This window comes from Gracilinanus agilis, chromosome 3, assembly GCF_016433145.1.
Source record: "Gracilinanus agilis isolate LMUSP501 chromosome 3, AgileGrace, whole genome shotgun sequence".
Taxonomy (NCBI): domain Eukaryota; kingdom Metazoa; phylum Chordata; class Mammalia; order Didelphimorphia; family Didelphidae; genus Gracilinanus; species Gracilinanus agilis.
In genome coordinates, this window is record NC_058132.1 from 47,556,414 (window position 1) to 47,569,388 (window position 12,975).

The following is a 12,975-nucleotide window of genomic DNA, read 5'->3' on the forward strand; positions in this document are numbered from 1 at the left end:
TTATATTGATGATGAACCTACTTGGTTCATTAATTTAAAGTCTTTTTGGAAAGATTCAGGAAACTAGTTCTGGAGGATAAGAACAATTTTTTACTTCAGCTCCATTGAGTACTAAATGAGTAAATCATATTTCTGAAAAATGATAGTAAAATAATAACTAATTTCTATTCACTCTTCCTAACTTCTCTGACAAAATTCTCCCAGACTGTTTTATTTTCTTTAGCGCTAGACCAAATGTAGAGGTATTTCCTCTGCCGTTAAATTTTAGTATTCTTAGGGATTTTTAGTGACTTAGGTCCAGTGTAATGTGGTGGAATACATTGTAGACTCTGCATAATTTTATTACATCCCATTTGTTAGAAATGACTTCAGGGAATATTGCTGTAGGGAACTTTCATTTTTGACGCCCTGTCTTGAGCTTGATTCTTCTTAGGCAACTAGCAATTTCAGGAAGAGATGTCCTCTAGCTCTTCTGTCCAGATAGCCAGCTGTAGATCCATTTGGTCTCTTCTATTTTCAATCTTGTAGGTTTTGGCTATCAGTCAGAGCTTGAGTTGAGAGTTGCTGAAGCTGCTCGAAGACAATATAACAAACTAAAAATGCAGACAAAGGCGGAAATCCGACAAACTATCGACCGTTTGCTAGTGGGTGATTTCATTGTGAGTGGTCATACTTAAATGCTTTTGATTTGCTTGGTTGTTGGTAAGTGCTTTAGCAGTTGATGCCAATTTGAAGTTAAATGTAAAAATTAGAAATGTGGTCTTGTCAAGCATGCTGCCTCACCATATTCATGACTTGAGAACCTCTAGAGCTGACTCCTTGGTCCAGGGGGCCATGGCAAATAAGGTCCTGGGGCTGCCATAAGCTGGCATTGGTCTGTGGAAATGAATATAGTGGATCTGTGTTTGACCTCAGCAATAATGCAAGGCATGGACCTTAGCCTCTGCTCTGTATGTCTGTGAAGAAAAATTCTAGATCTGATCTTTATTCATGTTAGGAAGATCCTTTATACTGGTTTTGGACATACATTTAAAAAACCCCAACAACTTTACTTTCTGTCTTTGAGTCAATACTAAGTATTGGTTCTAAGGCAGAAGAGTGGTAAGGGCTGTTAAGTGACTTGCCCAGGGTCTTACAGCTAGGAAGTGTCTGAGGTTTTGATTTGAACTCAGGGTCTCCCATCTCTAGGCCTGGCTCTGGGACATATATTTGTTCATCAGCCATTTTCATAATGTGTGAAAAAATATGTTGAGCGCTGGGAAATAGAAAAATATTATTAAGATAGGGTCCTTAGTTTCATGGAGCCAAATAACAAGGAAAAAAATCCCATTTTCTACTCTAGTCAAATATAATCAACTCCATTTAGCAAGCATTTATTAAATATCTACTGTATTTGTGGCACTGTGCCCACTGCTAGGGATATAGAGACAGAAATGAAATATTCCTCTCTCCAAAGGAGGTTGCATTTCTGTGGAGAAATATTACGTATGTGCAGCTAAGTACATGTAAAAGGTATGTAAGAATAATTTAAAATAGTTTCAAAGGAAAGAACATACCGATAGCTAGGGAATCAGGAAAGACCTTGTGTAGGAGGTGACATTCAAGCTGTGCTTTGAAGGAAACTGAGCATTTCATGAGACTGAGGGGAGGAGAGAAGCCATAGATGTGGGCTTGAGTGAGAAGGGAACTTACTTGCAGGGGTAGAGTTCCTTGTGAGGAAGGCCCTGGGCATATCAGGGTGCAAAGAAAAGAGGCATTTCAGAAGGAAGCAGCCACTGTGCAGCTTAGCTTCTAAGAGCAGAGTTAGCTCAAGCATGTGGCCCAGCCTACAGAGGGATAATCAGGGCAGGAATCCCAGACCAAAGGGGAGCTGGTGGTTTTGTCTATCTCAGTAGGCAGAGCTTCTTTTCCAGCAATGGAGTTGTTGGCTCAATTGATGCTCCCTTTCAAGTCATAGTAAAAAATACTTCCATGCCATTTGATATTTTCACAGGAGGAGAGCAAACGTTGGACGGTTCGGCTGGATATTTCTGCCCCTCAGGTGATATTCCCTGATGATTTCAAGCTTAAGAATCCTGTGTTAGTTGTTGTGGACTTGGGCAGGATATTACTCACTAATACTCAAGGTATGTTTGGCACTAAAGGATAAGTGGTGAGGGCATTCTTAGAGTGATCTGCCACCCTCCCCTAATAAGATATCTACAATGTCTTGATAATTTGTGTGAAAATTATAGTGTTTTTAGTTGTTGTATCCTGAGAATAGAGCTTCTATTCTGTTTAAGTTAATTTCATGAAGAAACTCCAGAAAGATCCTATAACAGTAATTAGGTTTAAAAGGTACTTTTTTCTTTGGCCAGTCTGATATTCTTTTCATTATTAGTATATTTAATATCCTTTGTACTGAATCACAGAATTTAAAAATTTGAAGAAACTTCAGATTTCATCTAATTTAACCCCTGCACGAAGAGTCTCTGCTATAACATACTTGACAACTGGTTATCCAACCTCTGTTTGAATACTCCCAAGGAAGGGGAACCCATCATTTCTCTAGGCACGCCATTGCACTTTTGGACAGTTTGAATTCTTAGGAAGTTTTTCCTGGTATCAAACCTAAATTGGCTTCTTTGCAACTTTCACCTATTGTTCCTATTTCTCCCCTATTGGGCCAAATAGAACAAGTCTTGTCAGTGTGGCAACCTTTCTTGATGATTGCTATCATTCATTCCCTCCCCTGATTCCCTCTTCTCTCTCCTGAGGCTTCTGTTCTCCAGGCTAATAATGCCCCGTTGTCTATTGGATACTCTTCAACTTAACAAAATCCTTATTAAACTGTGGCACCCAGAACTGAATACAGATCTCTAAATGAGGTCTGATGATAAGGACAAGTACAGTTGGACTATAATGCCCCATTCCTGTAAAGTCCTGTGCAACTCAAGATAACAGTACTTTTTTTTTTTGATGGTTAGTCATATTACACTGCTCATTCATAATGCAAAACTCCAGATCTTTTTTTTAGAACAACTGCTCTCTGTCCATGCCTCCCTCATTTATGCATGGGGAAGTGTCTTTTCTTACACTGTTATAAGCTCACCCAATTTGCAGGTGACATCAAGCTGGGAGAAAAAGCTAACACAATGGATGACTGAGACAGGATTCATCTTGATAGGTTATTGTCCAGAAATGAATCTAATAAGAATTCAACAGGGAAAAATATAGTCTTAAACTTTGGTGTAAGAAAATTTAAACATATAGCTAAAATGATTGTATGTAATATTTATTGTTTGGTCAACTTCTATCTTAATTTTAGCCAAATAACAAAACCTTCCTATTTGCTTTTATAAATCCCTTTGTAATTTCTTTTACATAAGATTTGGTGTGTATATCATTGCTCTAATTCTGCTTTATGTGTCATTTTCATGTTCTTCTGAGTTTCTTTGTATTCTTTTGTGTTTTGTTGTTTCTTTGGTGTAGTAATATTCTGTTATGTTCAGATATCACAGTGTATTCGGCTTTTCTATAGTTGATAAACAATTAAAAAAATTTTTTTTAAACCCTAATATCTTTTATATATATCCTTCTATATTAATTTTTTTATTTGTTATAGGGCTAGGCATTGGGGGTTAAGTGACTTGCCCAGGGTCACACAGCTGGGAAGTGTCTGAGGCCGGATTTGAACCTAGGACCTCCTGTCTCTAGGCCTGGCTCTCAATCCACTGAGCCATTCAGCTGCCCCTTGATAAACAATTTTTGAATGGAATTGTATAGTTCTAAAATCTTCCTTAATTTCTTGTTAAAGGAAAATTATTAGGCTGCAGAAGAAAAGTTTATGCTGATTTTTTTTCTTTTCTTTCTACAGATGATTATAAGAAGAAAAGTACAGAAGGTTCCTCTTCTGATATGAATGAGCTTAGTGATGATGAATATAAAACACCTCTTGCCACACCTCCTAACACCCCACCTCTCCAGACAAGCAGCAGGAATGGAGTGAAAACCCCTCCATTTCCTACAGTTGAATTCAGTGAAGAGCAACTTCAAGCACATTTAATGAGCACAAAGATGTATGAGAGATACTCCTTGTCATTTATGGACCTCCAGATCATGGTTGGACGAGTGAAAGACAATTGGAAGCATGTTCAGGACATTGATGTGGGACCAACCCATGTGGTAGAGAAATTCAACGTGCATTTACAGTTGGAACGCCGATTGATTTATACATCAGATCCCAGGTACCCAGGGGCAGTGCTCTCGGGTAATTTACCAGATTTGAAAATCCACATCAATGAGGATAAAATATCTGCTTTGAAGAATTGCTTTGCTCTCTTAACCACTTCAGAAACAAAATCTTCTGATGTATTGATCAAGGAGAAGATTTTTCCTGAAGAGGCACATCGAGGAAGCTTGCAAGACTCGGTAATGAATTTAACTCAGAGCATTGTGGTTTTGGAGCAGCACACAAGGGAGGTTCTGGTGGAATCTCAGCTTCTTTTAGCTGAATTTAAAGTTAATTGTATGCAGCTTGGTGTTGAGAGCAATGGTCGTTACATTTCTGTGCTCAAAGTATTTGGTACCAATGCTCATTTTGTGAAGAGGCCTTATGATGCTGAGGTGTCCCTCACTGTCCACGGCTTACTCCTGGTGGACACTATGCAGACTTATGGTGCTGATTTTGATCTCTTAATGGCTTCACACAAGAACTTGAGTTTTGATATTCCAACAGGAAGTCTCCGGGATAGCAGGGCCCAGTCACCTGTCTCTGGACCTGATGTGACCGCACTGAGTGATCGATGTATTGCAGCTACTAATGTTGCACTTGACAATATAATCACCAAAGATCAAGAATCACTCATTAAGTTAGAATACCAATTTGTTAGTTCAGAATGTCCCTCAATGAATTTAGACAGCACCCTCCAGGTGATATCATTACAGGTAAATAATTTAGATATCATCCTGAATCCAGAAACAATTGTAGAGCTGATTGGTTTTCTTCAAAAATCCTTTCCTAAGGAAAAAGATGACTCTAGCCCTCAGCCTTTAATGACAGATTTTGAAAGAAGTTTTAGAGAACAAGAAACATATCAGTCGACTTATGAGCAAAACACAGAAGTTGCAGTAGATATTCATAGACTCAATTTGCTGCTCCTTCGGACGGTGGGAATGACAAATGGGGAAAAATATGGCAGAAAAATTGCAACTGCAAGTATAGGCGGAACCAAAGTTAACGTCTCCATGGGTAATACAGTTGATGTGAATGGTTCCCTTGGTTGCTTGCAGCTCATGGACTTGACACAAGATAATGTCAAGAACCAGTATGTTGTCAGCATTGGAAATTCTATAGGTTATGAAAACATTGTTAGCGATATTGGCTACTTTGAATCTGTCTTTGTTAAAATGGAAGATGCAGCCCTTACAGAAGCACTGAGTTTCACATTTGTTGAGAAGTCTAAACAAGAATGCTCCCTTAACCTCAAAATGGCATCCCTGCATTATAACCACTCTGCTAAATTTCTAAAAGAGTTAACTCTCTCCATGGATGAACTTGAAGAGAATTTCCAAAGCATGCTGAAAAGTGCAGCCAGCAAAGTCACCACAGTTTTGGCTACCAAAACTGCAGAGTACAGTGAGATGGTCTCTCTCTTTGAAACACCTCGGAAGCCTCGAGATCCTTTTGCCTTTGAGGAAAATGAGGTCTATGGTTTTGACCCATGCACAACTGTCAGTGACACTGTTAAGCTTATCTTAAATGTCAACATAGAATCACCAGTTGTTTCAATCCCTCGAAAGCCTGGAAGTCCTGAGCTATTGGTAGGACATTTAGGACAAATCTTCATCCAGAATTTTGTGGCAGGTGAAGATGAATCAAGAAGTGACCGGCTTCAGGTGGAAATCAAAGACATTAAACTATACTCTTTGAATTGCACTCAGTTGGCAGGCAGGAAGGGTTCTGGATCTGAAGTAAGCCAATCCCTCCACCCTCCTTCTGGTCCTGCCAGTGTTATTAGCCAGGAGGAAACTCATTTCACCCGTCATGATTTCTTTGAATCTCTGCATAGAGGTCAAGGTGAGTTATGTGACTCTTTGGAATTCAGGATTCTAATCCCAGATCACTTATTAGTTTGCTCTTAAAAGCAAAATTTCTTAGAAGAATTTGTCCAAATACCATAGATAATGAATTTATATTTTAGGGAAATGATCATTAGAATTCCCCTCACTTCATGTTAGATTTCACAAAATAAGACATGTTTTAAATGGCAAGCTGTAACATAGAGATCATATAGTCAAACTTCACTCATAAAGTAAGAATCCTCCTCTGCAAAGGCCATGGATAATGATAGCTCAACTTCTGTTTGGGTATCATAGGGAAAGGAGCACACTATTTGGTGAGTTAACAGTCTATTTATGTGATTTTATGAATGATTACTCAATGAGACATCTTGATCATCAATTCTTTAGAAGTCCTAAGTTAAAAAGCATGTATGCCATCCACTCTCCTTAATTTCATATTCCAGTTCACAGGGGCCAGAATGATTGACTTATATAGAGCTAAGAAGCTTTTACTTAGCTATTAGGTTCTTCTTGTTAACTTTATAAGACTGCTAGTACAAGTCATGTGGAATAGAATCTCATTTTGAGTCCTATCAGAGATAAATAAATTTGATTTATTAGTCTAGGCATCTAGAGAATTCAAATAAATATGACAGCTTGGCACCATTTTTGTTTTAAGTAAATTTTTATGGATATCCTTTTTTTACATCACTAGATTTTTTTCCCCTAGTATCTCTCTTATTCTTTTTCTAAAGAGTCATTCCATAGAACAAATAATAATTGTAAAGAAAAAGAAGAGGAAAAAAGTCTGCAAAACCAATGAGTACAGGGAAAGAGTCTGAAAATTTAGTACACTATATTTCATGCATTTTTTTTTCTGACCTTTATTTGTCCTGAGTCTTAGGTGTCAAATTTCTTTTTTTTTAAAACTGTTTATGAATCTATAATTTGTTGCTCTAGATGATGGTCATATGAATAGAAGCTTATAATAATATTATCAGTAATAATATAAATGTAGATTAATATTTACATTTTATTTAACAGCCTAGTCTTTTAACTGTTTTTATATGCCCCTTAGTCAGGTACAAATCATAAGAATAGATTCATAGCCTGATAGGATTTATAAATTCGCTTGATCTCAGACATCATCTGGTCCAACCCCCTCATTTTTTAGATGAGAAAACCAAGGCTCAGAGAGATTAATTGTCTTCATGATGTGCCTTGAAGCTAAATAGTGTCAAGCACCTCAGTTGGAGGTGGGTGAAATCCTGAAAGGTATGGTGCCCTGATGCTGACACTGAAGGAGTGTTATGCCCATCACATCATATGGCCTTGCACATATTTAGAACTTAATGTGTTAATTGAATTGAATGAATACCACCAAATGGTTCATCCTCATGCCAATTGACTTTGGTCTTTTATTACTTCTAGATGCTGTTCCTGGGATGTATACCAGAGATTGTTTTTGACTGTAGTGTCCACACTATTCTTTTTTAGAATAACCCTCAGAGTGAGACTCTCCTATGAACCAAATGAAACTCAAGGATGCTATATTTAATCATTAGTAACATTAAGTAGGGTAAAGTGTACATTGAGCTTTGAATATGCACTGTTTTTTGAACTTGCTTATTTTTTCCCCTTTGTGTCAGCTTTCCACATTCTGAACAATACCACCATCCAATTTAAATTGGAAAAGATCCCTTTGGAGAGGGAATGTGAGTTGACTTTCACTCATTGCCCAGATGATGTGGGAATTTCTAGTATTATGAAGATAGAAGGCAAATTTGTTAATCCTGTCCAGGTAAAAATTTTTTCCGTTTCCAATATATCTGCTTCATGGTAAAACCTAGTGGTAAAATAAAGTCTCATTGTAATGCATTTTGAGAAAAAATTTCTAGTTTTAAGTAGTAATTAATACACCAAGATTCTCCTGTCAATCAATAAACATTTATTAAATAGCTACTATGTGCTGTGTTTAGCATGGAGGGTACAAAAAAGGGCAAAAGACAGTTCCTGCTTTCAAGGAGCTTACCATCAGATTGGGGAGATAACACAAACAAATACAAACAAGCAGTGACAGGATGAAATAATCGACAGAGAGAAGGCATAGGCATTAAGTGGAGGGCAGGAAGATTTCTTGTAGAAAGGAGAATTTTAGCTGGCCAGGAATAAGGTATAAAAGCATTATAAAGGTGGGGTAGAGTAATATGTTATAAAAGAATCTTTTCCTTACCTGTCTTACTTACAGTTCTTTCTGTCTTTTAATCATTTCCCAATTATCCTGTGTATAGTTTGTTTTGTATATATTTGTTTGCATGTTGTTTTCCCCATTAGACAGTGAGATCCTTGAGGGCAGTGACTATAGGCAATAGGACTTTTGCCCTATTTTTGTATTCCCTCATGCTTAACACAGGGTGTGGCACATAGTAGGCACTTAATAAATGTTTATTGGTTGATTGAAGACAGAGTCATCAACAGTATGAAAGACTTCAGAGTTCAAGGAGAATGAGGATTGAGAGAAGGCCATTGGATTTGGTAATTAAGAGATCATTAGTAACTTTGGAGAGAGCAGTTTTGGTGGAATGATAAGGTTGGAAGCTAGATTGTAAAGGGCTTAGAAGAAAGTGAGAAGAGAGAAGAAAACAGAAGAGATAAAGGATGATAATGGGAATGGAAGGGATCAATTGAGGTTTTTTTGAGAATGAGAGAGACATGGGTATGTTTATGGGCAGTGGTGAATGAGTCAGTATACAGGAAAAGATTAAAAATAAGTGATAAGAGTGGAGATGACAGGAGGCAATCTCTTGGAGGAGATGGGATGGGATTACTTGAACAAGTAGAGGGATTAGCCTTGGTAAGGAATGAGGCTTCTTCATCTTGTGAGACCAGGTGAAGGACAAGATAGTAGCAGAAGGCATCCTAATGCTGGGAAATGAGAAAGAGGGGAAAGAAAGGAGTTCATGCAAAATGGTTCCAATCTTTTCTGTAAAACAAAAAATAATCATTTTGAGTTTTTGTGTTCCAATAGTAGAAGATGGTCTCAATCTAATTTTTGCATGCCTGCTTTCCATTTTTTCTGGTAATTCTTTTCAAGTAGGAAATTCTTTCCTTGGTAATTTATGTTATAGGGCTTATTGTATGTCAGATTATTTAGTTTCATTTTTAGTCCATTATCTAAGTCATTACATTAATCGACTTTTTCTGTTCTTCACTTAAAGTATATTGGGGAGAGACATAACTTGTATAAGAAATAGTGTAAGAAATCTCACAGAGAAATGTTCACATCAGCTTAAATATGGGAGAAAATGAATAATTATCTCTCTCTTCAAATGCAGGTGGTATTGGCAAAACATGTATATGAACAAGTTCTACAAACATTGGACAACCTAGTCTACAGTGAAGACTTGAATAAGTTTACATCCAATTCTACCTCATTGCCTAGCCCTAATTCTCCTCTTCCTTCTCTCAGTGCTGGTGGTGAGCCCTGTGTTGAACGGAAAGAGAATGGATTGTTTAGCCATTCCAGCTTTTCCAGTACTTCTCAGAAGTCATTATCTGTGAGGGAAGTAAAATCCTTCACACAGATCCAAGCCAACTTTTGCATTTCAGAGCTTCAGGTTCAGTTGAGTGGAGATTTGACCTTAGGAGCCCAAGGTCTTGTGAGCTTAAGGTTTCAAGATTTTGATGTTGAATTTAGTAAAGACCACCCTCAAACTTTATCCATTCAGATTGCTTTGCGCTCTTTGCTGATGGAAGATCTTTTAGAGAAGAATCCAGATTCAAAATATAAGAACCTAATGGTGTCTCGAGGAGCTCCCAAGCCGTCTAGCTTAGTGCATAAGGAATATCTTTCCCAGTCTTGCCCCTTGGTATCCAATGTGGAATACCCTGATATGCCTCGGTCTCTACCTTCACACATGGAAGAAGCTCCAAATGTCTTTCAGTTGTACCAAAGGCCAACCTGCGTGTCCCGGAAAAAGCAAAAAGAAGATAAAGGCAAAGATTATCCCTTGACCCCTCCTCCTTCTCCAACTGTGGATGAACCGAAGGTCTTTTGTGGAAAGAGTAAATTTGATGATTCCTTGGTCCATATTAATATATTTCTTGTGGACAAGAAGCATCCTGAGTTTTCTTCTTGCTATAATCGAATCAACAGGAGTGTTGATGTTGATTTTAACTGCCTTGATGTGCTGATCACTCTGCAAACTTGGGTGGTAATATTAGACTTCTTTGGAATTGGTTCCACTGCAGACAACCATGCAATGAAGGCAGAGCCTGCAGACATTCAGCACACAGTAAGGTCCGAGTCCAGCACCCTGCTAGAGGCTGATGTTCAGGATCCAGTTAACACCAAGTTGGACCTCAAGGTACATGGGCTTCCCCTGGCTCTTTCAGGTTCTAAGAAGCAGAAGAGAAGTGAGTGACAAGGGTCTTTCTCATCTTCAGGGGAAGTTAGCAGTGTTTTATATTCACTCTGGGAAATACCTGACCTTCTGTCTTGGAATTGATACTTAGTATCAATTCCAAGACAGAAGAGCGATAAGGGCTAGGTAGTTGGGGTTAAGTGACTTGTCCAGGGTCGTATAGCTAGGAAGTATCTAAGGTCAAATTTGAACCCAGGACCTCCTGTCTCTAGAGCTTCCTCTCAGTCCGCTGCCCTGATACCTTTAATTGAAAAAAAAAAAGTTTCTTGCTTTGGTCCATGTTGCCACTAGATTATGATATCTGCTCCTTGGAGCCCTTTAAGTGAAGGAAAGACTTTCTCTCTTCAGTGCTATAATTGGAGTTCTATGTAGTGCCAGATGAAAGGACAACTCTGCTCTGAGCCTTCAAATTCCATGCAACTTTATTATTACTGGGATTTTAAAAAAATTCTTTACCTTTTTTCTTAGAATCAATACTGTATTGGTTCCAAAGCAGAAGAGCATGAAGGGTTAGGCAATTGATGGTTGTCAGTGATGGGCAACCTTTTTAAAGAGGGGGCCAAAGGAAAGGAAATGCTCATCTGTCAGTCTGTTTCTAAGGCAACTCTTTCGAAGTTTCATTGTATTGTATCCTACCCATAGTATTCGTCAGATTAGGAATAATGTCGCTGGTGGGATAGAATATTTCAGTAGGGCTCATCTGGCACACAAGCTGTAGTTTGTCTATCACTGGGTTAAGTGACTTGTCCAGGGTCACACAGGAAGTGGGTGAGGCTAGATTTGAATTCAGGACCTCCTTTCTCCAGGTGTGACTCAATCCACTGAGCCATCTAGCTGCCCTTCCCACTGACTATTGGTCTTTAATGCTCATTCTGCTCATTTTTAGATCAATCAAGTATTAAATATTTAGCATCTGCCAGTTACTGCCAGGCACTATGTGGGGGATACAAGAACAAAGAAGGAAATACTCACTTATAGCAAGAAGCTTATGATATAATGGGGCAATAATAAGTACATATACACATGTCTTCTGAGCAAATATGAAATTAATAAATCATGGAAATTCAAAGTAATTAAATGCAAGACAGATTGGAAGGGAGAGAAGGAACCAGTGGGGGAATCAGTAAAAGCTTCATGTAGAAGATGGCCTTTGAGCTGCATTTTAAAGGAAGAAGGGGACTCTGAGATGGAGATAAGGAAGGAGGCCATTCAAAAATAATAGTATTGTTATTTTTGATATTCATAGAAAGGCTTTAATTTATTTTTAAGGGTTTATTCATTGATTTTATTTTTACAAACGAAATGTTTCCAGATAAACACCCTCTTTCTACACTCCTCCCCTTAGCTTTCCATTGTGTCTAAAATAAAATAGTTAAGTTATCTGACACAGTAACTTTGGCTGATGTACCTAACATTCTACTCCTGTTGTTCCCTACTTCTTCAACAAAAGGAAAGAAATTTAGCATAATCTTCAAAAAAATATACCTGAAAAAATTCAATTAGGGAATCATAACATTTCAGAATTGGACTGCTGTTTTCTTGGATAATTGATTGAGGTAGAAGACGACTTAGGGGCTAGGATTGGATGAGGAATCAGGAAAACTTGAGTTTGAATTTTACCTCAGACATTTACTAGCTGGGGACAGATAACTTAACCTCTCTTAGCTTTAGGTTTCTCTTCTGTAAAACGAAGATAATAACATCATCTACCTTACAGCATTATTGCAGGATCAAATAAGTTAATCTGTGTAAAACACCTTGCAAAACTTTAGTCTTTGTATAATTGTTAGCTGTTATTTAAATGAGTTTTTATTTCCATCTTATTCTTTTTTATTTTTTCCTTTCTTTGCCACCTGCCATCTGCCCTGCTTTGTCATTACAAAGAAGAAAGTGGTGAAAGAAAAAGTACTTAAATGTTAGTGATCTGTAATCTAAACCTGATCCTGCTCTGGCTGCTGTCTTCTTGCCTTGCCCCTGATTGCAAGTTTTTACTCTCTTTATGTCTAATCCCTTACCTTCCCTCATGGGGTATGGGGTAAGAGCACATCTCTGTTTATTTCTTGTTGAGTTTAATGTATCTCTGCAGCAAACTCTGTGTGTGTGTGTGTGTGTGTGTGTGTGTGTGTGTGTGTGTGTGTGTATGCATGCATGTGGGCACATCTGTTCAACCCTCTTGTGTCTAATTCATTTGAAAGTGAGTTCATGTGACCCTAGGAGGAAGGGGTTCCCTTTACACAATCCTGAAGGTACATTTGTTCTTATTCCACTTCTAAAAATGGAAGCATTTCACTATTCTATTGCTACTACCAAAAATACAAATGTTATTTAACTTTTTTTATTTTTTTTCTCCATTCTTTTGTTATGTTTTTCAAAAGTTCTACTTAGCTCTGGTTTTTTCTGTGGGGATTTTGAAAGTCTTTTTTTTTTTTCCTATTAAGGGTCCCATATTTTTCCTTATAGAATTATATTCAGTTTTTTAGATTTCTAATTTTTAAAAACTTATTTTTGG

General features: G+C 37.7%; 1 protein-coding gene across 2 annotated transcripts in view; it reads left to right on the forward strand.

The window, feature by feature from the left end:
• The window catches only part of VPS13D (vacuolar protein sorting 13 homolog D), a 364,180-nt gene that overhangs the window by 41,743 nt on the left and 309,462 nt on the right, over positions 1 to 12,975 (forward strand). For both annotated transcript variants that reach the window (XM_044667757.1, XM_044667758.1), the window contains exons 16-20: positions 529 to 659; positions 1,994 to 2,126; positions 3,857 to 6,058; positions 7,692 to 7,843; positions 9,378 to 10,409. In XM_044667757.1, coding sequence (XP_044523692.1) covers positions 529 to 659; positions 1,994 to 2,126; positions 3,857 to 6,058; positions 7,692 to 7,843; positions 9,378 to 10,409 — 3,650 coding nt within the window. The remainder of the gene's footprint in view (positions 1 to 528; positions 660 to 1,993; positions 2,127 to 3,856; positions 6,059 to 7,691; positions 7,844 to 9,377; positions 10,410 to 12,975) is intronic.